Raw genomic sequence first — 27,969 nt, forward strand, 5'->3', positions numbered from 1 at the left:
TTATAGTTGTTTTTTTATTGAATCTAGATCATTAAATATTTAAGTATTTTATCAAAGAACTATAATTATATTTGAGAGAGCTGAACCATAGTGATTTGTTGTTTGTAGAACCCAGGACATAACCAAAAATTTCTAACAGACATGTTTAATTATACAAGTCATTCGAAAACCTTATGGTTATGTTCATATAGACTATTTAATGAGAGATACTAACAAAATTGAGTTTTCTTCCTTAGATTCATAAATTGTAAGACTGGTTTATAGTTTTTTTTGGAAAAATGCAAATTACTACCCTAAAGTTTGTCTTATGCGTATCTTAAACTCTCACCTTTTAAAATGTGTATTTATGACCCTAAATTTTTATAAGTGTGCAAAATTAACCTTCTGTTAACATTTCTATTAAATTAATAGAGTTTGTCACATGAATTGCACATGACATTTTTCTCCCTAAATTACCCCCTCTAATTGAATCAATGAAAAAGTGCTTTGATATCTTTCCACATTTTTTCTTATAGCCATGTTTGGTATTTTATTTGTAACGTGCTAGTAGAATAGTAGAGTAAATTTTATAATATTATTCTCAATAGCACATCACTAAATCTACCACAATCTTTTCAATCATGTATGGTCTCTATAATCTTCTTTAGGAATACTGCTTCCAACATAACATACATATCATTCCTCAAATATCCTCTTTGTAGGAGTAAGGACACATATATTTCAAACCAATATCAACAATGGTTTTTTCTGTTTAATGATCAAAATAGACTTCAATAACAAGCTTATCTTCATTACCATTAGCTAGAGTAAGGGCACATATATTCCAAGCCAATATCAACAATAGTTTTTTCTGTTTGATGATCAAAATAGACTTCAATAACAAGCTTATCTTCATTACCATTAGCTAGAGTAAGGGCACATATATTTCAAACCAATATCAACATTGGTTTTTTTTTTTAATGATCGAAATAGACTTCAATAACAAGCTTATCTTCATTACTATAAGCCAGAGTAAGGACACATATATTTCAAACCAATATCAACAATGGTTTTTTCTGTTTAATGATCAAAATAGACTTCAATAACAAGCTTATCTTCATTACCATTAGCTAGAGTAAGGGCACATATATTCCAAGCCAATATCAACAATGGTTTTTTCTGTTTGATGATCAAAATAGACTTCAATAACAAGCTTATCTTCATTACCATTAGCTAGAGTAAGGGCACATATATTCCAAACCAATATCAACATTGGTTTTTTTTTAATGATCGAAATAGACTTCAATAACAAGCTTATCTTCATTACCATTAGCTAGAGTAAGGACACATATATTCCAAACCAATATTAACAATGGTTTTTTCTGTTTAATGATCGAAATAGACTTCAATAACAAGCTTATCTTCATTACCATTAGCCAGAGTAAGGGCACATATATTACAAACCAATATTAACAATGATTTTTTATGTTTAATGATCGAAATAGACTTTAATAAAAAAGCTTATCTTCATTACCATTAGCAAGTTTATTACTGGAAACTGTCTTAGTAAATCTTATAATAGAAATTCAACTATGTGATGAATGTTTACGAGAAATGATTACTGGTTTGGAGTAAATATTGGGAAACTGAAATGGCTGCAAGACTGCAAAACTATATCCACTTCACAGAACCGAAAAAAACTACATTAAGATTTCACAAGAGTGCATCCAAAAATAGTGTCTACATGTAATTCGAAGCATGGTACACAAATAGAGGAAATAAGGCTTGTTTCCTATAATTAAATAGGAAATGAGTATTGGGGCATAGGAATACTCATGTACAGGCCCTCAAAATTTTGTAGTGTGTTCTGATATTTAATCAAGGGAGATTATCCCTATTCGGTTTAATAAAATATCCAGTTCGTATCACATTCAGAGTTGCTTTAGAAAATAATTTGAAGGAACCTAAATATTGTCTTGCAACCAACAACCAGTACAGTGAGAGATAGACAAATGGACAACGAAAAAATCATGATGACCAAACCTGGTCTATGAATAGCAATGAGAGCCAAAATTGAAGTGGTTCAAGCTCAATCCATTCAAATCGGTCTCTACAAAATAAGCAATTAATGGAGTCAAAGAAAGGAGAATCGACAAGTATAATGTCAATTAAAATGAATTTCCATTAGTGAGTCTTTCATCACAAGTCACAACTCTACGACATTCATTAAAAATGGGGACAACACAGCAACAACCATGCTGACAAGGCAAATCCTGCTGCTGAGTGGGATTGAGACCCCTCAATGAGACCATTGCTCTCCCCATATTCTGTTATAAAAGAAAATTAATGACTAGGTCAAGCCCATAGAGAGAATTTTTATTGAACAGAGTGCAAAATCAAAATGTCAAGGAGGTACCTTTCAGCTCCACCACCCTTACCATTTTTGAATCTCCATTCTCATGAGCTCCCATAGTTGGAAGGAGAATTATTAGGGGCCATGGTGGTTTTTACAAGACACCCATTTTCATGTTGCGTCATTCTTCTCGGTGTAATGCCTCATTCATGGCGCTGGCGCATTTTCTGTGTTATCCAATATTTTTGAATACCACCGCCTCCGCCTCAGAGACTTACCGCACCTCCTTCTCCATCCTCTCGCAGAGTTGTTGGTCCTGCTCCGCCACCGCTAAGCCCGAGATATCATCTTGCGGGTGTCCTTCACGAGCTATTCCACCGTTACAACTTCACTGCAGCAGGCCTTCTTCATCGCGAGCTGCCCTGCCGCTACGACATTACCACCGTAGCAACAGTTCCACAGCCAACGGAGGTCCTTGATTCATGTGGTATCATGGAGCTCCATGGTGGCGGCCGAGTCCTACTCCGCTCAATACGTGAGCCTATTGTGCTCTTATGTCCAGGTTTCCCATTTGAAAAGCTGCTAACCATTGGTGTCAAGAGTTAAAGTGTTTTGGGCTTTAAAGTTGTTTGTTATCATCAATCCCTAATTTAAACATCATATATCTCATCTTATATGTTTATCTTCCTTGCAACCTCATTGTATCACTCTTGCCCTCCAGTTCCGCCATTGTTGTCAGATTCGGTGGTGCTTAGGTAGTTTCATGCCTTGCTTCTTCTTCTCTTTCAACTGCGTAATGTCTCCTCTTTTAATTAACTAACATTGGTTTCAATAAATTTACACAAACTGAAACAATAGTTTTTTCTGTTCAATGATCGAAATAGACTTCAATAACAAGCTTATCTTCATTACCATTAGCCAGAGTAAGGGCACATATATTCCAAATCAATATTAAGAATGATTTTTTCTGTTTAATGATCGAAATAGACTTTAATAACAAGTTTATCTTCATTACCATTAGCCAGTTCATTTCTGGAAACTATCTTAGTATATCTTATAATAGAAATTCAACTATGTGATGAATGTTTACGAGAAAAAGCCTTTAAAAAATTAGTAATAATAATGTTATACTATACTATATGCTCACATGAATATTTCTGATTTGGTTAAGTTGGGTGGAATGGTTTGGATACCACATGCTATTGTTGGTGTCGTATTATGCAGCTTATGGATGATGGTAGGAGGAACAAAATGTGATAGTCTTGAATAAGGTGCATTCTAGATAAGTGGTAGATTGGGTGGGATGGTCTAGTGCATATGACACAAAGTAGGAAAACCTCCATTTAAGTGGAACAATGATAGAACTATTAGGCCATTGGAAATATTTAGATGCTAGGCCTTGTTTTGTAGTATATGTTCCTTTTATCTTTTTTCTCTTTTATGTGTTTTTCTTCTCTTTGTATTGGGTTTTAAGCACTCCTTGTGCTTAGTGTTTAACATGTTTGGCTTATAAAAAAACACTAAACTGTATGAGTTTTTTTTTTTCTTTTGAGAACCACTTTATTAGATGGATAAAATTACTAAAATGATGTGATTTTAAATTCGTTGTCTAATTTCAATTTGTTATTTCAGGTTTAATGCTATGGAGAGCGCCAGTAGCATTTTTGACTGAGAATGAGAAACTCAGAAACAGAAAGTCCCCAATACTTGCTCTCCTCACAGGAGCATTTGATATGATGTAAGTTTCAGAAATAAAATACATTGGAGAGCTGGCCAGATGCAAAATTGTCGTAGTAGGGTATGCATGAGTCTAGGTTGATGGTACGATGCGAAGCATGAATACAGGATTCATTGGCGTTGTGGTAAGAGATGACAAGGGGAACTTTTTGGGAGCTTTCACCAAAAAGTTGGGTGCAATTGGACAGTCGCAAATTTTAGAAGTTGAGCTTCGTGACATTTTCAAGGGATTAAAATATATTGAAGAGAAAGGGATCAAAAAGACTTATGTGGTCTGTGATAGTTCTATTACTGTCAATTTGGTCAAAAAAGTTGACCCAATTGTTCAGCAAATAAAACAGCTCAACACACCCGACTTCAGTTTGACTATGGAAAAGATCAAGGGTGACACAAACCTTGCAGCGCACCTTTTGGCCCAGGAGGTGGTGGTGTCAAAAATTGACTACCAAGAATTTGATAAGTCACCTACAACTAAGATTAAGATGTTCTTGACAAGGACTGCAATGGTCATGAGTGTCGCATCAAAAGGCCAAGGAAGAAGAAGAGAGGGAATTTGGGAAAAAGAGGGGCTAGTGGTTCAAGGACTCGATGAAGAAATCTCTATATTCCTCTTCAAATTGTCATGCTGAACTTTGTGATTGGCTGATTGGTTTGCAACTTACGTGAGAGTGATAGTGGTATGTTGAAACTTGCAAGTAGATAAGTTTGCTTTTTGGTCATTTGCTATCTTTGTATTTTTTTTGCATTTGATGTTTTCTGAACTGAAAGTGATGTGATGTTTTCTGAACTTAAAGTGATGTGATGTTTTAACCGAAGCTTATCTATTTCATTTGATACAATCCTAATCGTATGACAAACACAACAAGCTAACTAGTTCTTGTAGTACAACTATGTGATCCCCACTGCTCAAGAGTTAGACTGAATTTGGTCGAATTAATAGTAACTGTGGTGTTGTTGTACCTTGTACTTTTGATATCTGAAGTTGTAGGTTTGAAGCATTAAGGTGTGAATAAAAAGGCTCCCAAAGTGGATGGTAAAATTCGGACCTGTTGTGTCATAATTTTGTTGGATTATCTATAGAAAAGTTGAATAAGCATATATTGTGATCGTCTAATTGTGATGTGTTCATTTTGTTGGTGCAAGGTTATTAGCCTATTTATGTTACCTGCAATTGGATCAAAGGGTAATAGTTTGAAGAAATAAAAATAAGGATATCAATCAAAATTGAACAACATAGTTATAGTTGACAAAATTTTCATGCCCATATTGCGAGTGAAGAAATATCTTAATAAATAATGCATATTTTAACATGAATGACCCTAGAACCATGGTTCTCCTAATTGTTATTCTTAAACTTACTGACATTTCAACTTGTGGAAGAAGTATTTGAGGTTGGCATCTTTGGTTGATTTAATAGCATTCATTTTCATTATACTTGTTGCCTTAATTCCCCTAACTTAAAGATTTGTTTTCTGAATGGTTAATGATGCCACAGGGAGGGGATCCGAACCTAGCAGAACCAGGAACAACAGATGAAGCAGCTTCTAAGGCTGATGATGATGGCTCATCAGTGGTTTATGTCCACAGTGATGCAACCTATTTTGAGGATTTGAATAAAGGTTGCGCTGCTGGAATTATACGGGATAGCAGAGGAAACTTTCTGTTTGGATTCTACATAATATTAGGAGAAAACGAATTCATATATGGGGGTGGAAGGTCAAAAGCAGAGGCGATTGCCGTACGCCAAACCCAATTGCAATGCATGAAGTGGTGGAAAGAAAAAAAGAAAGGAAATTCATGTGCTGTTTTAGAAGTGAAGGCCTATATAGATTCTAAGACTTTTATGGAAGTGCTTAATGGGAGTCCAAAGATTGTTAACAAATCACCAAGTGTTTCCCAGATTAAGAAGATCCGTGCAAAAGCAAAGGAATTTAAAAGCTACAAGATTAGGCGTGTTCCAAGAGGTGAAAATGAGAGTGCGGATGCCTTGGCAGAGTGGGGCTTCGAGCAAAATGTAAAAGAAGGAAAATGTGTTCCTTGGGAGTTCTCACTAGATGATCGGATAGGGAAAATACTAGAAAAGGAGAAAAGTCTTGAACTGTTCAAAAAAGGTTAGTGTTGAACTGTCAATGCAACACTAACCTGTTAGTACAAGAATCTGAAACAAAGCAGCATTTAAAGTTAATAAACAATGCATATTTTAAAATTAATAAACAATGCACATTTAAAGCAGCATTCTAGAATGTTTTATTTGCTAGGATGTGACCATGTGGTCACATCCTAGCAAATAAAACATTCTAGAATGTAATTAAAGGAAATAGGTTAATAAACAATGCATATTTTAACAAACTAAATAACTATATCTAAATGGTCATTATTACTAATTGGTCTTCTACCAATACCATCCGCTGGAAGAACATGTTTGTCCTCAAGGATGAGCAAAGAGATAACCAAGCAATTAGCAAAATCCATGTGAGGTTCATAAAAAGAACACCAATCAAGCTCAATTCCAACAAAAGGGCTAGAGTGTGATTTACGACCCAAATATGGTAAAATATGATCCCTAGTCCCCTTACCCCAATTGATGAGGCCCCACTCTTGTAAAACTTCAGTGGTAGATACTGTGTACAACCCATCAAATGGCAATTGCTTGTAATTTATCATCGGACCAAGAGGTGTAGGAAGAGGTTTAGTAAAATATGTGGTTTTGGCGCCCGCAAAGTAAGCAAAGGTGGTCACGTATGAATGTAATTCATTATCTGCATATTGAGGCTTGGATATTGTTGTTGGCTTCTCTTGTGCAAATGGGATAACATGAGGGCCACAAGTGGTCAAGGGTAGGACATCATTGGTTGCTAGGATATATGGAGAGAGATTTTTATCTAAAGAACCAATAAATTTTGAACAACCATGCCTTGTTGAAAAATAACACTCTGTGATGTACTGAGTTGGCAGTAGTTGTATCCCATTGCATAACTTGTCGAGAGAAGGTCGTCATTTTATTAAGTCCAATATGATTCTCACTTGGTGATTTTCTGTGTTTGTGTGGAGGTGGATTTCAATTCTGTGTTACCTTTCTGTTATATGTAACTGCATCTGTTCAATGTATCTAGACACTTAGCATGGACATCCTACCTATTTTATAAATGAGGTCTTCCTTGCTCATTGTAACTCAACTTTCTATTTGAAATAACATTATAAGATCTCGTTTTTACTCAGCTTGCTTAGTCTTCGGGTTCTTTTCGAGAACATTTGGCGCCCACAGTGGGGCCCTGGTGAAACTTTTTCCGGGACTTCAAGGTCATCTTTTCAACATGACGGTAACCCTAAGGTCTGGATGTAACGACAACAACAATCTGTCGTCACCGACTACCAACGAAATGATCCGGGCCATGATGACACAAATGCAACAGCATAATAGTTGTCCAAAGCCAATTTGCGGGCATGGACGAGATCTGACGGAAAAATAAAACGTTGCAAACTTAACTAGCCAACCTTGCAAGAGACATGCGGCCGAAGGAGCACTTGATGGAAACTGAGGTAGAACTCCAACCATTCTTAGGCGCTTTGGCCATAATAGTTGTCCCGAACGACTTGAAAACTTTAGTGCTCGATTACTACGACGGCAAGACGAGTTCAAGGGAAAACCTTGCGGTGTTCAACACCAAGACGCTGCTCAATGGTACGACAGTTTAATTAAAATGTAAATATTTTCCATAAACCCTAAAGAAGGTATCGTTCGACATGCTTCACTATCTTAACAGCAAGGTCCATCACGACATGTTCAACATTCGTCAAGCGGCAAGTGAGAGTTTGAAACATTATTTGTTTAGATTAATTGACATGGCTATGCAGGATAAAACCCAGACTCACAACTAATCTCCCAAGAAAGGCGGACAAAGCAGTCAGCCAACCATCAAATGGATGCCCATCGTTATGATACCACAACCATCCCGAGAAGAGGGGCGAGATATGGTTCGAATCAGAGATTATGTAGCGAGGCAGATGATTGCCCATCGTTATGACATAATAGGAAGTTGCACAACGCTTTTGGCATGCAACCAAACACTCACGCTATCATTACGCCACTCAATATTTTCTCCCGTACTAGCATCGCGCTGCATGATGACTATCCTAATGCTCACATTAGGTCATTCAATATTTTCTCTTGTGCTGACATCGCGCTGCATGATGGCGATCCTAATGCTCACATTAGCCCATTCAATATTTTCTCTCGTGCTGGAATCGCACCGCATGATGAATATCATAATGCTCACATTGGGCCGTACAATAATTTCTCCGAGTGCAGGAATTGCATCACGCAATGACTGCCCATGACTTAGATAAGTCAGTCGGACGACAATGTTTTCATACGTCGATCAATTGTAAAGGAAAAAGCATAACATAAATAATGAAATACGTCCAACTACATAAGGCAAAAATAGAAGGGCAGACATACATCCCACAAGCTAAATGTTGTTTAGAAGGTAAACTAGTTGTTGAAGGGGCGCGCAGACCAAGGAATTGGTGGTGGATGGCTAGCCAATCAATAATTTGGGTATGGATGGCTGACTGACCAATATGTTGGGTGTGGCCGGCCATGCAATCAAATTATTGGATGACTTAGAAATTGATGGTGGGGGTTTTTTATCAAGGCATGGTGGAGGGCTAACCAATCAATAATTTGGGTATGGATGGCCGATTGACCAATCTGTTGGGTGTGGCCGGCCATGAAATAAAATTATAGGATGGCTTAGAAATTGATGGTGGGGGGTTTTCTTTCTTTTTTATCAAGGCATGGTGGATGACTGACCAATCTATAATTTGGGTTTGGATGGCCGACTGACCAATCCGTAGGGGAGTGCGCTGGTTTAAAGCTATTATTTGGACAAATATTGGGTTTCCGGATAGTTGTGTGAGGATATCCTGTGGTGGAATAATGGTCATAGACGACTATCTTGCAAATAGTTAAGCGTCTTACTAGTAATTTTTCCATGGATGGCTGACCAAGTCATGGGAGGGTGGTCGGCCATGCAATGAAATTGGTGGGGGTTATGGAGCTGGTGTAGGAAGAGGCAGTCGGTTAAAGCGGCGTATTGTTCGGGTATGTCTTGGAAATTCAAAATTTAAAGGGATTGGAGTGCGCTTGTGGTTTGGTCGAAGGATTCTCATAAAGCTTTTGCGCCTAATGTCTAGACACAAGCCTTGGGGTGCTGTGTACCACTCAAGGCTTTGGGTCGGCTTACCATGGTATTAGTGGTGGGCTCCGAAACCATATCAAAGGCGGCCCAACATGAACAACCCATCGAAGAGCTTCAGAAAAAGATCGAGACCCGTATGACTTTCCACATAAGACTGTGAGAGGTGATGCTATGACCAAGTTTCTACTGACTTCCGGGTTAAGTTTGTCAGCTTGGTTATCACGTTGTTACCTTTCTGTTACATGTAACCGCATCTGTTGAATGTATCTAGACACTTAGCATGGACGTCCTACCTATTATATAAAGGAGGTCTTCCTTGCTCATTGTAACTCAATTTTTCATTGAAATAACATTATAAGATCTCCTCAAACATCGCACCAAGGTCACCGCCACCCTCATACATCGCGCGATTGGTTCCTCAAACATTGCACCAACGTCACCGCACTGGTCTCGATTCTGTCAAGTAACCACCTCTCTCTTCTTCCATACTTACGATCTTCAATTGATTGAAGCAACATGAACAGAGCAAAGGGATTGAGGTTGGAATTACGTGGTCTGCAAAGCGGTGGAACGTGTTTCCGTGATAGACAAGAGTAAAACCTATATTTTATTTACAAAATGTTTAGGAGCAAAACGTTAACATCTATTAGTGTGAGGTTTAGAATAATTTAATGACATGAAATTAAATAATTAGGTAGCAGTTTTTTATTGGAAACCTGGATATAATGGAGGTAAGAAACTTGAGGTAAGTTTTGCCCAAATCTTATTTGGTCTAAATGTTAAGGCTCCATTTGAAAATATTACCACTTGTAGCGAAACTATCACACCCTCTCCTTTTTTTTCTCAAGCGTCACTGGCTGAAAATTGTTAACTCTGCAGTCAACACCAACAAATTAAAATGTAAAGAACAAATCTTAACATCCCCCACCCATTTAGACTTGAAAAAGGTCCTTCGTAATCACTTAAAAAAAACTTCGAACCAACACAATCCAGTTCCCCTAAGTACCTAACTTTTGAAAGAAAGCAAAAATTGCAGAACACTAAGACTAAGATTCGCCATGACAAACTTTTTAATATTTCATTGTAAAAACCTCTTCATTCCATTGAAAAACTTGAAAGAGTATGCAATTTACAATAGTAAAAGGCTTTCTAGCAATTGTCTCAATTTTATCCGTCAGCGCAACACGCAGGGTCTTAGTATAGTTTTATTGAAAACTAAGAATATGAAAAACCTTCCATTCAAACATGCTAACTTTCTGAATGAATCCTTCCATCCTTATTAGATATTACCCATATTTTTCTAACCGATATGCCCTCTAACTTACTAATTTTTCTAACTTATATGCCTCCTATGGCTCCAAAGGGTAAAAGGGAAACTATTTCAGATTTGCTTCCAAATATAATGTGTAAGTGGTAATTGGATATAAGATTTTTGTGAAAAAATTCCAAATTCCGGACTGCTTGTTTCTATTAGGTAGATAATTTGTGTTTGTGGTAATTATACTTGTATGATTGAAATTGAAGTTTTCATTATTTTGCATCTCATGTAAATGAAATGTGTTTGAGCAAAAGCGGTTTAGTGTTGGAAAATATAGCTTTGTGGAATGTAGCTCCATAAGTGGCTTGGTTTGTCAGTCAAAGTTAACGATTGTTTTCTTTCAATTTCTTAGCACCCCATGCTTCTTGCACTAAACTTTCCAAAATGTCTTAAATCATCTCCAATGCAGCTTCGAAGGGTTCTTATTTTTAAGCAACATTGCTTAATTTGGGAGAACCATTGGAGCAGAATGAGGTGTCGTGTCTTGTTGCTTCAATTTTAGCAATGGTAGCTTATTCTGTTTCTGCTTGATTTTACATTAAAAATACATATTTTCTTTTTCCTACATCAAAAAATCATGCCTAAAGTTTGAGCGGTGTGGCGCCCAATCAAAAGTAAAATAAGCAGTCGTGGTTTGAGCAAAATATGCATGAGTTGCTTATGAGTGGCTTAAATCCTATATGACAGTTTGAATCCACCAGAATAGTATTTAAACATCTCAACTAGCAACTCATGGTTGGAAATGCTCTTATAGGTTGGTTGAACTTTTAATCCCCCAATTGCATTATTAAGATGATGAAGGCGCACAGCTAGAGCTTTGGGATAAACTCATGGAAGAAACAAAATGTCAGGTAAGTGGGACGTATTCTTGGAGTTATGAACATATAAGGTAGGAAAAAAACAAATTAGTCCCCTAAAGTTTCGGTCACGTGTGAGTTAGACCCTGACATTTCAAAAGGTGAATTTATGTTCTTAAAGATTTTAAAGGATGTAAAATTACCCTTTTGTTAATATTTCTTTTAAATTTTAACATAGTTTATCAAATGACATGCACATGATACTTTTCTCCCTAATTAAATTACTCAGGTATGCACATAGACACAACGATTGATCTTCACTACACCCCATCCCCACCTTAAAGCCAATTCAACGTCCTCATATTAAATTAATATGATATCGAAAAGTATATACGATTCTTATAATATTTTTGACGCTAAGAAAATACAGATTTAATGATTGCAATCAGAAATAAGCGATTTGGCATGAAATTACTTTTGAAAATAAGTTACCTTTATACATGTGTGATTATAAAATCCTGTTAATATAACATTAGAAGTGTTGATCAATCTTAATCTTATTTATTTAATTTTTTTTATACAAAAATTGAAAGTCAAGCTTCCTCTAACAACAATAGTAAAAAAACAAAAAATTTTCAAATACCATGGTGAAAAAAAAAACTTAGAATTAAATGAAAAAACTTTCCATGTGAGGATGAGTAATTTAAAAGGGTAATTTGGGGAGAAAAATATTATGTGCATGTCATTTGAAAAAATCGTGTTAAAATTTAACATAAACATTAAAAATGGTTATTCTACACACTTTAAAAACTTTAAGGACAAATGAAGGATTCAATTTCATCAGAAAACGTCAGAGTTTAAATGTGTTATAAAGAAGAATCATGGTATTTTAAAAAAATTAGAGTCTTTATTAGCTTTAATTAGTTGAGCGATTTTTTTTATTTCTGTATGTGACAATATTGGCAAATTCATTTGGTTTAATGATAAATTTACACATGTTCAAAAAAAAAATGATGAAATTACTCATATCTAAACCACAAACGAAGGAGGATTGAATTTCATCAGAAATTTAAAAGCGCTTGATTTAATAAATAATAAAAATGAAGAATGGGGTGAGAGAGGCTCGAACTCTCGACCTCAGGATTACTCAGAAGCTATGAGACCTACGCGCTAGCCAACTGCGCCACCACCCCACTTGTTGAATCTTAAAGCCCACAAAATATATTTTACCTCAATTTAACTAAATCTCGGTTCCATATTTTTTTTTTTTTTTTCTTTCTTTTTTTTGAAATGAGTTCCATATTTTTTTTCTGAACGTTCAATTGTCTATATTGATATCATAATTTTTTATATAACAAATAATATTAAGGTTGTGTTTGATATCTTTTTAGCTATAGCATACACAACTTTTTTCCAGGATAATAAGGTAGTGTTTGGCCCAGCTTCTTTTGAATTTTTAAGTTACTTTTAAGTTAAAGGTGGGTCAAACACAATTTTAAAAAAGCTCTAAAATTTTAGGTGACTTATTTTTTACAACACAAAATGGAAATAAGTAACTTTTAAGAAAAAAGTTATGGAGAGGAGCTTTTAACTTTTAAGTAACTTATTTTTATTTTGTGTATCACAAATAGAGAGCATGACTTTCCGTTGGAAGCTGTTTGCCTCCATGGATTTCGGCAGCATCTTCTTCCCTGGTCTACATCTTAAACACTTACGGCAACAACCAAAGTCTCCACCTTTCTGACAGGCTACCTTCGTATGAAGCTTCTGTGCATTTTATTAAGGTTTTGCTGTGATTGAAGTTAATATTTTCAATTCAAACTAGACACTTTGCCAGGTTTTGAAATGATACTCAGAAAAATGCAGATATGCAAGAAGACAAATTGGAACAAGACGACGGAAAGAATCCAAAGAAAATGATTTTCAAAGATCTGGAAGATCACGAAAATACAAATGAATTTTGCAGCGGTGGAAGTTCTTTTTAATCTGTATCACCACCCAATAGGAACAATGAAAAATGGAAAGAAGAGAGGCGGCGTAGCACTCTATCACAATTTTGAGTATGCTATACTCAAAATTCAAGACTTCACTAGGTTTTCACTTTTGTGGCTTATTTTTTAAAATATTTTACCAAACACCTTTCTACTTAAAAGACACTTTTAAGCTATAAAAAAAATGAAAACAGAGAAACAACTTCTACTTTTTTTTAAAGCTCTTATTTTCATCTTTAACTTAAAAATAACTTTTAAGCTTGAAAAAAGCTAGGCCAAACACTACCAGGGCCCCGCTTATTAGATAAACCTAAATAAGAATTGTAATATATGATGATCATGATTTTGCTTGTGATTGATCACACTGCTGCTGAAGCTATAACATTGGATTACCTAGTGTTTCATAACAATATGGTTAGTGGTGGAAGTATACTTTTCTAAACCTGACCTTACATCAATAGGTTTGATACATTAACATTTTATTTTTTCTTTCATCTTAGTGTCACTCATTTTTTTTCTTATCTCCTTCTACATTTCTTATCACATCACTTATCATATCACTTATTAATCTATCTTTTCTTCATATTTAATGAAGGTGGGCGTGTAATTGATATGTGAAGATAACTTTTTCCTTGCATCAATTATATGCTAGTTTGTGTTCCAAAACATACATGTAAGGCTTTTTCTTGTAGGTAGGCGAGACGTTCAAGTCTACACTAGTTTAAGGGTTTCAAATTAGTCAAATAGGCATGAAACCAAAGTACAAAACTAAAATCATGTAAATACATTATTAATATGTATAAAATTTGGTTATTCATCTGATTTTGATTTAATTTCCTCAGAATTCTGTCCAACCTCATTCATTGAAGATGTTGGACTCAATACATCAATTTCTGCATCTCCTGCCTTGTCAAGATCAGTAATATTCTCTAATTGCACGGTATTAATAGTAGGTTGACTCAAATTTAAAGTGTCTATATCAATATAATCTCTCTCCTTTAGTGAATCCTCACTGGGGCTAAATTCCAATTCTAGAGAAGCCGCTTCTGCATCAATACCAACTTCTAACTCATCTTTGGCAACCTCATCTTCCTCTACATTTACTGCATCATTATTCTCATGCTCATGTAAATCCTCTTTGATGTCAACTATAGTCTCCTTTGGATGTAAACTTGTTTTCTCAATGTCTAATAGCTTTTGAATTGTTTCAGTGGCAGCATCTATAGCCCAATCATCATTGACTACATCTCTGAAAAAAGATAACATGAACATCACCAACATAAACCACTTCATTAGTTAATGTTAGAATATAGAACCTTAGGTTGCCTTTAATAATTAGCCAACCTCTTGCTTATTGTTTATTAATTAGCCAAACCCTTTATGGCTTTTTGACAAAGATATATATTTCAAGGGCATTAAGTTCTTATGTGATCGTTCCATGTCTCATTTCCTGCCCTACCAATAAAATTGTGATACATCCATTAAAATAAAACATGGATATGACCATTATAACCTTACACCGGTCATATTAATTAAATAACATGACACAATTCTATTGGTAGGCAGAGAAGGGGACACCAAATGGAAAAAGGACCACAGGGACTTACATTTAAGGATTTTATGAAATTACTGCTTGTAAAATTTATTAATCCATTTTCAGATAAAGCTATACATGTATGTTCTGATTAAGACATGTGATGCATAAGATTGTGATTAGATTGTTTTGAGAAAGCATTACTTGAAAGGGTCAAGTCCAGCTGAGCTAAAGGTTGATTTCATGAGAGTGAGAAGGAGTAAAGGGTCATCGGAGAAGTATCCTCCATACATTCCAACTTCCACCAGAAATTGCACATCCAAAATAAACTGTTAAAGGAACAAAGGAAATGAATGATAGTCACTCTAGACAGGTAATGGCACGTTTTCTTGAGTGCAAAACAACAAACATGAAGAAGGGAAATATAAAATTTTAAACCTGTTTAGCCTCATCAGTCTGTGAGCTCATACTCTCTTCTGTAGTTGCATTGATCTCTTTGTTCTTAGAAGCCCAAATAAACATAGACTCCATCAGCTCTCTCAGTAATTCCATCAACCAATTCATTTCAAACACATTTTCTTCATCAAGCTTTTCTATTTTCCTCAGTTCTAGAAATAAAACCTGCCAAGAACATGGACAAAAATTTAGACCATATATAAAATCTTGTAGAAGCATATTGGGAGGTCAAAAGTAAAAACTATTATCAACTTGTAATCCACAACTATTTGCACCAGCTTTCTGGTAATGTTGTGACACTTAGCAAGATAGAACTTAGCATAATCATCCACTTACCCATTGTCTCAATATCTTGCATTCATATTTCATATCAATCAATAGTACTTAAAGAATTAATTGTTAAGTAATACCTGATAGATACCAGAGGGCATTGGATTGTGGATCATGCTAACATCACATTGATCATTATAGTGAATAGTTGCAAATATTTCATGGCTATGGTAAGTAGACAACACTCCTTGAATTAATTGTTGGCAGAACACATTTCTCAACTTATTGGTGCCCTCTTCAATAAACAACAGGAAATCTTGAATTTCGTGTTGCTCATGAACAATTGAACGGTTTCCCAATACTTGTGAATCCATGTGGCCATTGTTACTAAAGATGCCTTTGACAATGGTGGAGAGAAAATGCACTAACGCTGACACATTAGCCAAAATAGAAACCTGTTGTAGCAGTGACTCAGCTAACTTGATTCTTGCATTATCTTCCTCTATTGTGCTCGTTTCATAAGTAAGGGCTCTTTCAAGTATGACAATATACTCTGAGAAGAGGTTCATAAGTTCTTTAATTACTAAACCTCCCATTTCAAGGGCAACAAGAGGGGAAGTATCTTCTACAAAAGCCTGGTAAGAGTCATTGAAATAAGTTATATATACATAAAAAGTAAAAACAAAAGGGAAAACCTGGTGCTACAAAGCTCTTGTTATGTGCAAGGTCCAGTGATGCGCTGGACCCACTTTTTGCATTTAATGTAAGAATTCTCATCTTGCATTTTCGCAAGAGGCTAATTCTACCGCTTAAACCTGTGACCGCAAAGTCACGTGACAACATCCATATTGTTGCGCAGAGGCTCACCCTAATTCCCTAAAAATATTAATTTAAAAAGAAAACTATTCAATTTGTTCCTACAATTTACAGGAGCATACCTGCAATAGTGTTAGAAACTTCTGGCCACTTGCAGTTAGTAAGCAATAATCAGGTTGTGCCCCATTTGTCAGAGATAAAGATAGAGCCCCACAAAACACTTCAGACACATGGAACTTCTCTAGTATCCAAGAATCACTTGCTGAGAAGATAGAAATCACTTTCTTAAAATGGTTTATATGTGTATCCAAAACCTCTTCAATGCAGGGGAATAGATGCTTTACCAAGTATGGCTGCAACACTACTTTCTGATTTTCTAACAAAGAACAATAGAAGACTGCAAACTTCACAGCTTTTATGGAAGAGCACAAGTCAACACTTAATGATGAGGTGGATTTAACATGTCTGGCAAAAAAAGTAACAAATGACTTTGTTTCTGCATAAACCCACAACATAAGTTCTGAGGTGTAAGGGGAAGTGTCTCCACATAACTTCTCAAAACTCTTTGCCGCTTGTGAAATCATAGAAAACACAAACCTTGCAAGTTCTCTTAAATAATACTCAATTGAATATGATTTTGAACACTTCAAATTATTTATTCCAGTCACAATACGCAAATGGTAATGCTTGAGCAACAAATGAATAGCAAGTTGACTCTCCCCAAGCCTGCAAAGTGAAGCTAACACACTTTGCAATTCTGGTGCTATTGTTCTTTCATTCTCAGCTATCTGTGTGAACTTTTGTATAAGCATGGACTTTTGCTCTGAAATCAAAGAGTTATACAACATCATCTCATTCTTGCTATAGGAATGGTGTTGGAGTTGTATGCTTTGGTAATGTTCCTCTGCTGATTCTAGAAGGTGTAGGGCTTCATCTACCTTATGTTCTAACATGAGAATATCCAATTTCTCTGAAACATCATTAATGTGAATTTCCAATTCACTAGGGGAAGATGGTGCAAAATATATAGGATCTTCAATGGTTGAGTTTATGAACAATATTTTTGGATATATGCGATCTATGAGATCCTTTAATAGTCTTTTGTGGGATAAAAGATGGTTTTCTAGTTGCACAAGCTCATTTTCCACTCCTGTCACTTCCTCTAGTATTCTGCACATAAAAAACATATAAGCACATTAACATTATATGCCATTCAACCACCAAAAGAATAATAATCAGCAATATGATTTTTGAGCTCCAGTCTAAGAATATCCTTGATAAACATGAAAGAACAATATAAAATGTTATGTTGAAGTGACTAGAGATATGCCTAATAAATAAGTTGGAGGATAATCCTCACATCTAAGCAGCTTTTGGAGTAGAGTGAGGTCTTTCCCAAATTTTAATATGGTATCAAAGTATATCATAGATCCATTATTGGAGGCTACACATATATATGTTACCGGCAAATGTTTATTTCTGCAAATTCCATACGCATGTAATACAAGTTGAGGAGAGATTTATTTTATACAGATTACAGACCAATGCATATATATCAAGTTCAGCATGAATTGTACGTACCTAAGGAAAGAGGAAGAATTAGCAGAGAGGTTTTTCCGTAAATCTTGACTTGCTGCTTCCTTGAGCTCCCCAAGTTCATCACACAAATGTTTGATGCCCTATGTATCAATAATCAATCAGCCAAATTAAGCATATATATGAAACATGTAGTACTAGTAGAAGTATATTAATACCCTTCCGGTCATGGACTCAACATCAAGCTTGGTATCTGAAACATCACTGATAGGTAGTGACACCGGCGAAACAACATCCTCGGAGCTTTGCTCGGAGGACTCAATCGAGTTTTGTGACTCCGGGATTGAGTGGTCTCTGAAGCGAAACTTGCGCGGCGCAGATGAAGAAGATTCCATTTCAATGCAACAAAAATAAACAAGGAATGAGTGTGTTTAAGCAATTAGTACCGGTAATGGCATTGGCAAGTTTAATTTTGGTACTAAAATGGAAATGATGGTGAAGCAAAGAAATCAATTGTGTGTTTATGCATGTATTGATGTATTAATGGATAATGGATTGTTTTGTTTTTGTTTAAGCTTCGGTATTTCCGTTGAGGCTTTGTCGTTACTCACACAAGAATGGTTGTGAAATGCAAACTTTTTCAATTCTCGGTTCATTGTTATCTTCACCAGCTGGTTTTGCTTTTGCATGAACTTCCTCTGAACCTGCCTTAGCTTATGCCTATCTCTGTCTCTATTTATGTATTTTAGTCATGCGTCAGCATGAACATTTAAATTTCAAATTGGGTGTTCGGCTAGTGTCCTTTTAGCTTTATCAATTTGTGTGTGTTGGTTACTAGATTTTTTTTTATGGTTGGGGCGGGCTTAGCAGCCCGAACTACAAGCCCCATACATCCCACGCAAATGAGAGGCAGATTCTACCACAGAATTACACCAAGGACCAGATGGATCACACAGTAATACATTCCTACGTACCAGATTCTCTTAGTCTGAATTCGATTTAGCAGTACCCTCCATCCCATGGCCACATAGCAGAATCTAGTGTGAATCCAGCAACATATTGACGCCATGCACAAGGAAATGTCAATCGTCGTGATCTGAACATCTCCGAAAGTACTTTAGGATATCAAATATAATGAAAGTTTATCATGAAACTCAAACTTAATATAAAAATACTGTATTCATTTTTTTGTCTGAACTAATAATTTATTCATTTAAATAACATTATAAAACTCTAAATTTAAAAAATATATATCCTCTCGTCTTTTTCCTTGTAAAATTCTATCATCCAAAGATAAGGTCGACACGTTAAGTTGGCAATGGCAACCCAAAACGGCTTGTAGAGTTTTTGCCTATTATTATTATTAATATTATTATTATTTCTTTGGTGCTAGCTTTCAACACCTTGATTAATCCATCTCTATGCAAGGTCAAAAATAGATTATCCACATTGAGACAACAGAAAATCACTATGCATCACATGTTTGCTTCTACCACGATTTCAAATTGCGGTCCGCAACCACAATTAACGGGTTTTGGGGTCCCCGCGCATTGACATCGTGGCTGCAAATCACTCATCTGAAAGGTTCAACCGGTGCCGATTCTTCGAGAGAGTATGCTGCCTGAAAACACTCTGCAGCTTCAACCACTGATGATGCTGTTCCCTCAGCCTTGTGAAGAAGGCCAAGATTATACCAAGCAGAAGCATTCAACCTGTCGTGCCGTAGCGCGTCCATCAGAAAGCTCCTGACCGCTGGATTTGATGGATTAGTGCATCGTTTGAGAACTAGAGCAGTGGAGATTAAGCTGGGGACATGATCGGGATCAATGTCCAAAGCTTCGCGAAAAGCTGTCAGAGCTTCCTTGTAAAGACCCTTTGCTTCATACATCATACCTGTGAAATTTAACATATAAAACAACCCTATCATTAAATATAAGTCTGAGAAGCAACTTGGATGGAATGTTTAATGTTCATTCTCCGACATTCACAGTCCCCTCATTCCCCTCATTTTTTTCCATTTTATCAAAGTTCATATTGCAAAATCTCATACTTCAGATTATGTTTGGATATTGTTGCTACCACTACCAGTACACACATACGTTTGGTCATTTCCATCTCAGAAAAAACATTAAATGGAAAAACTTTGAAACTCAAAGATAAAAAGTCAAACTTATTTACCTGATGCATGACATCGAGAAGCTGAGTATGGTTTGATGGCCTTGGATTTTGAAAGACACACCTCTGCATCATGCCACTGTGAAAGACTGATGTACACATGAGCAAGATCATGCCATATTTCCAATTCCAAGTTCCTAGAACGATCTCTAGTGTCCTGTTACAAATATCATGAAAGAAAGGGTCTGAATTGTATTACTACACAAGTAAAATTACTAATTATCAAAAAATAAAAATAAAAAGCTTGAGATAAAAACAGTATGAATTAAATGTATCCAAATTCAACATATGGGAGCAAGAGTTAATTATGGAATTTTCAAATACTAGCAGCCATTTTAAATTCAACATTCATGACAATTGATAAGGCTTACATGAATGGCATGGCATAAACTCAAAAAAAGGGTCCAAATCAGTGTTGTTAATCGCAGATCGCAGAAAATAGCGGTAAACAAAAAAACAGCTATGTCAAAGCCCACGGAGCAGAAAATAGTGGATAAAGGTGAGCCCTCAGAGTGTTACGCTATAGGGCTATAGCGCCGGGATATCCGCTATGTGACAACACTAGTCCACATTCAAAATAAGCATCTTACAGGTACAACCAACAAAGCTTTTTAAAATGAGAAAGAAAAAAACCTCCTAATAGATCCTAATGATGAAGTGAGCACATTCTTTCACCAAATAGTATGGCAGATCAGCAGAGGACCATAAAGGAAAAAACTATATGATGGATTAAGAATGCTCAACAAATCATTATACCTGGTTCCTTGAAGGACATAGAAAAGAATGTATGGTGTAAATAACTGATACATACCAATTCTAATAAGTGCACAGAGATTTAATCATTTATACATCCTCATACTTGCTATGGAATAAATACTTTCAGGCGCTAACATGCAGACTTTTCTAGAAGAGGAACAGAGATTCAATAGAAAGAAAATTTTGAACTAATGACACTCTTAATAATGGATACTGACTCTCAACATCATGAACCCAGAACCACACTTAAAAAAGCACACCAAAATTTAGAGGAACTCTTGTTTATTCTGCTTTTATTTTTTTTCATGAAATGCCTGCATGTGAAACAAATAAAATGATGATCATGTTTTAGTACTCTCACTATTTTTGTTCCTAACATTGTATAAATATTCTCAATTTCTCAGACACGGACCAGCAGCACACTTCCTTTTGTTCATAAGTACAAACCTATGGTCATTAATTTCTGCAGAAAGCATAAAAATTCCACAAGTTTGTGGGAGACTACATCCATCCAAGTCACAAGAGCAACGCTCTACAATTCAACAATGTTCAATTTAATTTCTTATAAACAAACCTTAGATAACTTCTTCCAGGAACCAGAACTTTTACTCTGGATTTGAAGGACAGCAAGAAGCTGGGTATATGTCTCAATGGCACTCCTTAACTGGCCCTGTGCAATTTGAAGTTTAGCTTTTGTTCGCAACAAATCACCCTGATCCCATTTCCCAGTCTGATCCAACGCAGCATTGATAATAGATTCAGCATCCACAAACCGTTTTTCAGCGGATAATATCCGAGCTAACAATAACCACCCTTTAACATTAGCACCACCTTCCAGTTTTAAAAGGCACTTTGCATAATGAAGTGCCGAGTCCAACTTCCTTTGATCTGCATATTCTAAACTGAGATGATATAGCACAAGGGGATCTCTCATTTTACTCGTTCTGGCAGCATTTTCCAAGGCATGAAGCGCCTCAGATTGTCTCTTAAGCCTCTCAGAATCAGAAACAGGCAATTTCGAGGTTGCTGACAATGAAACACCTTGAAAAAATTCAACGAGATTTTTTAACTGATTACACCTGCCATCTAAACTCTCAAGAACTCCTTGAGCAAATCTTACTCCTTCTTCGGCTAGACTGGGATTCTCAGAACAAATCTTAGAAGCCAATAACAAACCTGGAACATGTTTTGGTTCCTTTCTATTACTCGATAATTTTCTGAGAAGATCCAGTGCTACCAAGTCCTTACCTGCTCCATAATAACAGAGAGCAAGAGCATGGTACCTTTCTCTTTTATCGATAGTCCCAGGGAGCAATTCTTCCAATTGATTAGCTAAAGATGTCAAATCCCCTGAAACAGAAAGAGCGAATGAAAGGTGGTCCAAAATTGAAGGATCCCACTCAATTCTATTGAGAGAGACTTTTCTTAGCAAAATCATTAAAAGAAGAATAGCCTCTTCTATGTTGTTTAGCGGCACAAATGAGCCGTCCATTTGGGAACGGAGATCAGGGGGTGCTGCTTCCCCTCCGCTGTATAGAAGAAAAACAACGAATTCTTTCTGAATCTTCGCTATAGTCTCTGCATCAAGATTCCAATGATGAAGGAGCGCTCGCCGGTAAGATAAAGTTGCTTCGCGCGGACAATCAGCAAGTTTCCATAACTCGGGAAGCAGCTCAACTGCCTTGCTCAAGGTCTCCTGCAATTTACATTCAGCACCAAAATTATCAGGCAAGCCTTCGGGCAATGAAGACTCCACTATGTCCAGAATAACTTTGCAAGATACGGCAGCTTCTGCAAGAATGATTGGAAAAATACATCAGATTACACTACTTGTATCCCATTGTCATCGAAACCAATTCCGGAGGACTTCGCATGCATAGCAGATGACTGACAATGCAGCTGCATCATCCTCTTTTGGCTTGACCATTAAAACAAATTTATTATGTTCAATGCAAAAGCAACTATTTGTTATGGCAAGTGGATCCAATTCTTAACCCATGAAATCAATTGTACGGGTACACCCAAACATTATTTTAAATGGTTAGAATTGATTTTAACCAAATAGAAATGATTCTATGGAATTGATTCTGCTTGCCAAACAGGCTCATAATTTAAAAAAGACTCATAGCAGTTGAAATCAAGTATATTTACAAGATATTAATCACTGAAAAATAAAGTATACCACTTGTAAAATATGTACCATAGTGCTGATTGAAAAGAAAATATGCAGTGAAAAACAAAGAGAAAATCTATGAATCAAACAACCAGTGAGGTTACCTTTAAACCTTCCAAGAACATGCAGAGATTTTGCTTTTAGGAAGACTGCTTCCAACAGCAAGCCAACAGCATGTATAGACATTTGCGGCTCATCGTGATTCTGGGAACGTCTCTTCTGGTGTTCTCTGTTTCTAGAAAGGGCAAGTTTGATCTTAGGAGTCACGGCACTTATATCTATTCCCTCAAAGACATGCAAGGCGGCTACTAAATTTCCTTTCTGATATTCATATCTTCCCAGCAGAGCTCTAGCTTCCTGTGAATTGCAGACATATTTTTCTTTAAAAAAGAATCGTAGTCATAATCACGAATTTAAAACGAGGAACACACACAGAAAGAGTTAAATACTTTACTAACTTAAGTTGAATTATGCCAAAAAAAAATCGTATTGAATGCGAAGTATCAAATTTGCTAATAAAAAAAAAGGAAACATCAAATTCAATAAGTAGATCATTAGAAAAATATATGCATTAACTGTGGTCAGATAGAATTACGGAAACCAATGCCTTGGTCAACTATTTTTCAGATTAAGGATTCTTTTTTGATACATCGGAAGATCAGATTAAGGATTCTGAAACAACAAAAGATAGATGCTGACTTTCCAAAACTAAGGGCATAGACAGAAAGATCCAGGTTTTTAAATTGCGATCAGCAACCGCAATTGCGGCCTCAACGTAACGGGTTTTAGAGTTACCCCGTCATGATCGCGATTGCAATTGTGGACGGATCAACCCGCATTTGTCCGCAATTCCGCTACGCAGTCGCAACCGCAATTTAAAACCCTGGAAAGATCTAAAAGTAGTCCATACAACTATTAATAAACCTACCATAAAGAAACCATGTAACAAGCCTGAAGTTACATGTTGGGTAAAGAAAAGTATATGAACACACTATGGTCTAGAGCAAATAACAAAGAATAAACCATATCCGATTGTTCGGTATAACAGAAAACATCGAAGGCAAGGGAACTATGATTAAACCAACCTCATAGTTCAAGACGCCACTCTCACGTAAAGATGATTCAGCTTCTTCTATATTCCCCGTATCCGGCTTCTTATCAACTTGTCCGGCAAGGCCCGATGGCCCACTGATGGAAAAATCCTTGGTTACAATAGATTCAGATGAAGGGAAAACTTCATCTGCTCCTCCCAATGTTTCCCCTCCTGCGCGTAGCCACTTCATTATCCTTCTGCTTCACCTCTCCTCCTATCTCAATAATCTGCCCAGAGAAAACGTTAAACCAGCAATGCCACACACAAAATTTAAAAAACACACACAAAAATCAACTGTTTCAGACTGTTCATGCATGTAGAAATCAAGAGAATCCCAAATTTCAAAATTCCAATCAAAATGATCCTGAGTATGCTGAATGCAGAGGAATTAAAATCCCAGAACAAGAAAGCATACATTATAGAAAATTATACACTAATTGGAAACAAGCATAACTCTTGAATTGAAGCCAACAACAACCACAAACTCCATCACTAAAAAGTAAAATCCAAATCAAAACCATTCAGATTCCTCTTATTCATCATTCTGTTTCACTGAAGCCAACACAACCAAAACCACACATCAAAAATGAATTTAAAAAAATAAATTCACATAATTGAAACCGACCAACATGACTCTGAAACTGCAAAATTCCAGGGGAGGGGAGTTAAAAATTTTCCAGGAAATTCGCTAATATAATCAACTGAGAAAATGCTCTGAATTTCGAGCACTAGAAACCAGAATGAAAAAAATAATCATACACTTCAGAAGCACAAAAAAACACAATGAAGAAAAGTAATTAAACAAAAAGAAAAAAGGTCTCACCATTTGAATTTGCAGAAAGAAAAGCAGAGGGAGAAAACAGCAACAACATCCATAACTGAATTTTGAGCAATCAAATCAAAGCCGCCATGAATCAAAGCATCCAAAAAAGTCTACAGAGAATTTAGCCTTATTCAATTTTCAACAGCGACTTTGTTGAATTTATATATATTGAATTTTACTGAAACTGGCGTTGAAAGTGATGAGAATTGAAGTAGAAAACGTAAGCAAGAAGATCTCAGTCTCACACACACACAGCAACATAAGCATAAGTTATTAAGAAGCATAGAGAGAGGGGTTCGGTTCGGTTTATGTCGATGTTTTCGTGCGTTGTCGTGGTGTGGGGCCCACGGGGATGGTTAATTAATTAGCTGCCACGTGGGATCAGTTTCAACGTTGTTGTTGTGTGGGCTGGCTGCCATTTAAACCGTCATTAACTACATTGTCACGTCTTCAAGACTCTTTCATACAACTCTCAACTATCATACACCTCACGCCTTCCATCTAGTAGCACACTTTATATGCCCCACAAATTTAATATGCACGTATTTCTACGTTCGGCGGACATGAGACTACTTTCCTTCAGATTTCGAGATTATGGGAAATCCTATTTGACACGATTGTTTTTTCAACGACACTGCACGACTCATTATGTGTCATTGATTTATACATATTTTATTCTCTTCTCAATCACAACCCCTCCATGATTTCCGCCAAGAGCCCAACGTCCTGATTTGTTCTGATTGTGCACCAAAAATGCCGCGTTATATAGCATCTCTCCGAGATTATTGTAAAATGTGGAACGGAAGAAGTAATATGATTGAGGTGGTAGGGTGGTTGTGACGATTTCAAAGCTAATTATAAAAAAGCATTATTAGAGCACCTCCAACGGCAATGTCTCTTGCCTAAGATACTTGAAGATGAGTGTCTCACACTATTGGAGTAAATAAAATCTCCATGTGGTAAAAAATTAGTGTCTACAACCAGACACTGTCTCTTCAAATTGTGCACAAAAAACAAAAAAAGTTATTATTATTATAATGTAGTAAAAGTGGTTTGGTTTTGATTGTGGGGCCTACTAAAAAAACTTTTAAGAGTCGTTGGGTTGGAGTAAAAAATTAGTAAAGTGGTTTAGATGATGTGGTACTATGGAGAATTGTAAAAAATGATATAAAATGAAGTGTAGACACTCTAGTGAATGTGATGGATAAAGATGCTCTTTTAATATCAAATTGATGGAGATGTCAATCCTTTGATATTGTAATTGCAAGAACTAGCCTCTAGCTTGACAGTGGCCATCTTTGCCATTGGAAAAAAGGTCTCAAAGTTGTCTAAATCATGTATTTGTGTGTATCTCTTGGCTTCTGATCTAGCCTTGTATCTTTCTACTGTAAGATAATCATTTATCTTGATTTTTTACACTCATTTGTCGCCAATTAGGTGCTTTTTTGGGGGTAAGGCAGTAAGGATCCAATTGTCAAAAGGCAGAAGGCAGCTTCGATACCATGTTAGAATTATAAGTTAGAATTACATACCACCACAAAACCTTAGGCTTAAGGCAATGATTGTGTGTGTTCTTTATTATATAAACTTGTACACTAGCTAATATACCAAATATTGGACTTCTTTGAGTCTCCATATAGAATTTTCTAATACTTGAAGGGCTGAAATTTCATCATCCTCTCTTCCAACAATCATATTTTTCATCTTAGGCATAAGACTAAGGTTTGGGTATGTACACCATGAAAAAACAAAGATCTTATAATTAGTTGACAATTTATCATAAGAAAGAAAATTAGAAATTGGAAAGGGTGTACCTGCCAAACCAAATGGACTATGGATTATATTAAAGTGGAAATTCCTAAGATTATGTGGGGATATTTTTGCATAGTTCAGACTCTTGTAGGTTGTATTGGCGGATCAAGTATAGGCATAGAAGAGGAGGAGGAGGATGTAGAGGGTGTTAAGGGAGGTAAAGAATCCAATGGTAACTAATAATAATAATAATAATAATAATAATAATAATAATAATAATAATAATAATAATAATAATTTTCAAAAAGCATAGATTGACCATGTGCAACTCATTCATGGTATACTGGATAACTTTGTGGTGGCTTGGGTCAAAAGATGAGTTTACCCAAATTAAGGGTGTTCTTTTCTAAGAATGTGCAGGAGCCTTTGGCTAGTCAACTATCATCTAGCCTTAGTTTCACTCCAACTTGAGTATGTACTTAGGATTTCCTCTTCTCCACTCTCGGGTGACTAAAGAGAATTTTGAGTTCCTAATTGACAGAGTCAAGAAGAAGCTAACTGGATAAAAATGAAAGTCCTTGTCTTTTGCAGGCAGAGTGTCTTTGGCTCAAACCTATCTTATGAGTCATCCTTCCTATGTAATGCAAACTACTCCTATTCCCATCGAAATTTGCAAGGAGATAGAAAAGCTCTGTAGGGATTTCATTTGGGGCACTAAGGTGGAAAAGAGGAAGTTTCATTTAAACAGTTGGGAAACTATCTGCTCTCCTAATAAGGAGGGTGGATTAGCCTTCAAATATTTGCATACTATAAACAAGACTTGTATGTTGAAGCTAGATTGGACTATTCACACCAAAGAGGATTGTTTGTGGGCTCACATTTTTAGAGCAAAGTATGATTAAAAACCAGAGAAAAGAAAATTCCCTTGCCAAACAAATGGGATTACCAACTTGGGAAGGAATTTGCTAAGTTGAAGGTTAACTATGGTGGGTTCCACCTGGGTAATGGGTGATGGGATGCAAATCTTGTTTCGGAGGGACTCCTGGATTCTCTCAATTGAAAGCCTGTTGGACTTCCTTCATGATAATGGGAATTGAAATGGGGCTTACTTAGATAATTACTTCTTGCATTTGTTTTCCATAAGACCTCCTAGTGCGACCCAAGAAAATGATAAGCAAGCTTGAAAGCTTTCTCAAGATGACAGGTTTT

General features: G+C 36.2%; 2 protein-coding genes and 1 non-coding gene across 5 annotated transcripts; all 3 read right to left on the reverse strand.

Annotated features, from left to right (window-relative positions):
* Window positions 1–12,493: 12,493 nt before the first annotated feature.
* TRNAM-CAU (transfer RNA methionine (anticodon CAU)) lies at window positions 12,494–12,578 on the reverse strand. The gene is given in 2 exon segments: window positions 12,494–12,529; window positions 12,541–12,578. It is a non-coding gene; the product is annotated as a tRNA-Met (tRNA).
* A 1,559-nt stretch (window positions 12,579–14,137) lies between these two features.
* LOC130716938 (exocyst complex component EXO84B-like) lies at window positions 14,138–19,099 on the reverse strand. Of its 3 annotated transcripts, none has more exons than XM_057566995.1 (8): window positions 18,963–19,099; window positions 18,207–18,342; window positions 18,034–18,131; window positions 16,575–17,622; window positions 15,777–16,271; window positions 15,349–15,531; window positions 15,115–15,239; window positions 14,138–14,625 (listed from the first exon to the last, which is right to left on the reverse strand). In XM_057566995.1, the coding sequence occupies exons 2-8, from the start codon at window positions 18,216–18,218 to the stop codon at window positions 14,187–14,189; spliced, it is 2,400 nt and encodes a 799-aa protein (XP_057422978.1). In that variant the 5' UTR covers window positions 18,219–18,342; window positions 18,963–19,099; the 3' UTR covers window positions 14,138–14,186. The 3 variants fall into 3 exon arrangements, with proteins under 3 accessions (XP_057422978.1, XP_057422979.1, XP_057422977.1); XM_057566996.1 differs by having other exon boundaries at window positions 18,207–18,353; XM_057566994.1 differs by having other exon boundaries at window positions 18,207–19,099.
* A 293-nt stretch (window positions 19,100–19,392) lies between these two features.
* LOC130716939 (protein NPGR2) lies at window positions 19,393–25,279 on the reverse strand. The gene is made up of 6 exons (XM_057566997.1): window positions 25,009–25,279; window positions 24,178–24,412; window positions 23,197–23,449; window positions 21,494–22,710; window positions 20,167–20,320; window positions 19,393–19,881 (listed from the first exon to the last, which is right to left on the reverse strand). Exons 2-6 carry the CDS (start codon window positions 24,373–24,375, stop codon window positions 19,562–19,564), a joined length of 2,142 nt encoding a protein of 713 aa, XP_057422980.1. The 5' UTR covers window positions 24,376–24,412; window positions 25,009–25,279; the 3' UTR covers window positions 19,393–19,561.
* Window positions 25,280–27,969: the final 2,690 nt, after the last annotated feature.

Source organism: Lotus japonicus, chromosome 5, assembly GCF_012489685.1.
Source record: "Lotus japonicus ecotype B-129 chromosome 5, LjGifu_v1.2".
Classification (NCBI taxonomy): Eukaryota; Viridiplantae; Streptophyta; class Magnoliopsida; order Fabales; family Fabaceae; genus Lotus; species Lotus japonicus.

Coding starts and splice junctions, on each gene's coding strand:
- LOC130716939 (XM_057566997.1), bottom strand. CDS start 24,375: ATGAAGTGGCTACGCGCAGGAGGGGAAACATTGGGAGGAGCAGATGAA. Junction 23,450..24,177: donor GTGGCGTCTTGAACTATGAG/GTTGGTTTAATC, acceptor TGCAATTCACAG/GAAGCTAGAGCTCTGCTGGG. Junction 19,882..20,166: donor TTCTCGATGTCATGCATCAG/GTAAATAAGTTT, acceptor TAAATTTCACAG/GTATGATGTATGAAGCAAAG.
- LOC130716938 (XM_057566994.1), bottom strand. CDS start 18,383: ATGGAATCTTCTTCATCTGCGCCGCGCAAGTTTCGCTTCAGAGACCAC. Junction 17,623..18,033: donor AATTCTTCCTCTTTCCTTAG/GTACGTACAATT, acceptor TTTTATGTGCAG/AATACTAGAGGAAGTGACAG. Junction 15,532..15,776: donor TGCCCTCTGGTATCTATCAG/GTATTACTTAAC, acceptor TGTTCTTGGCAG/GTTTTATTTCTAGAACTGAG.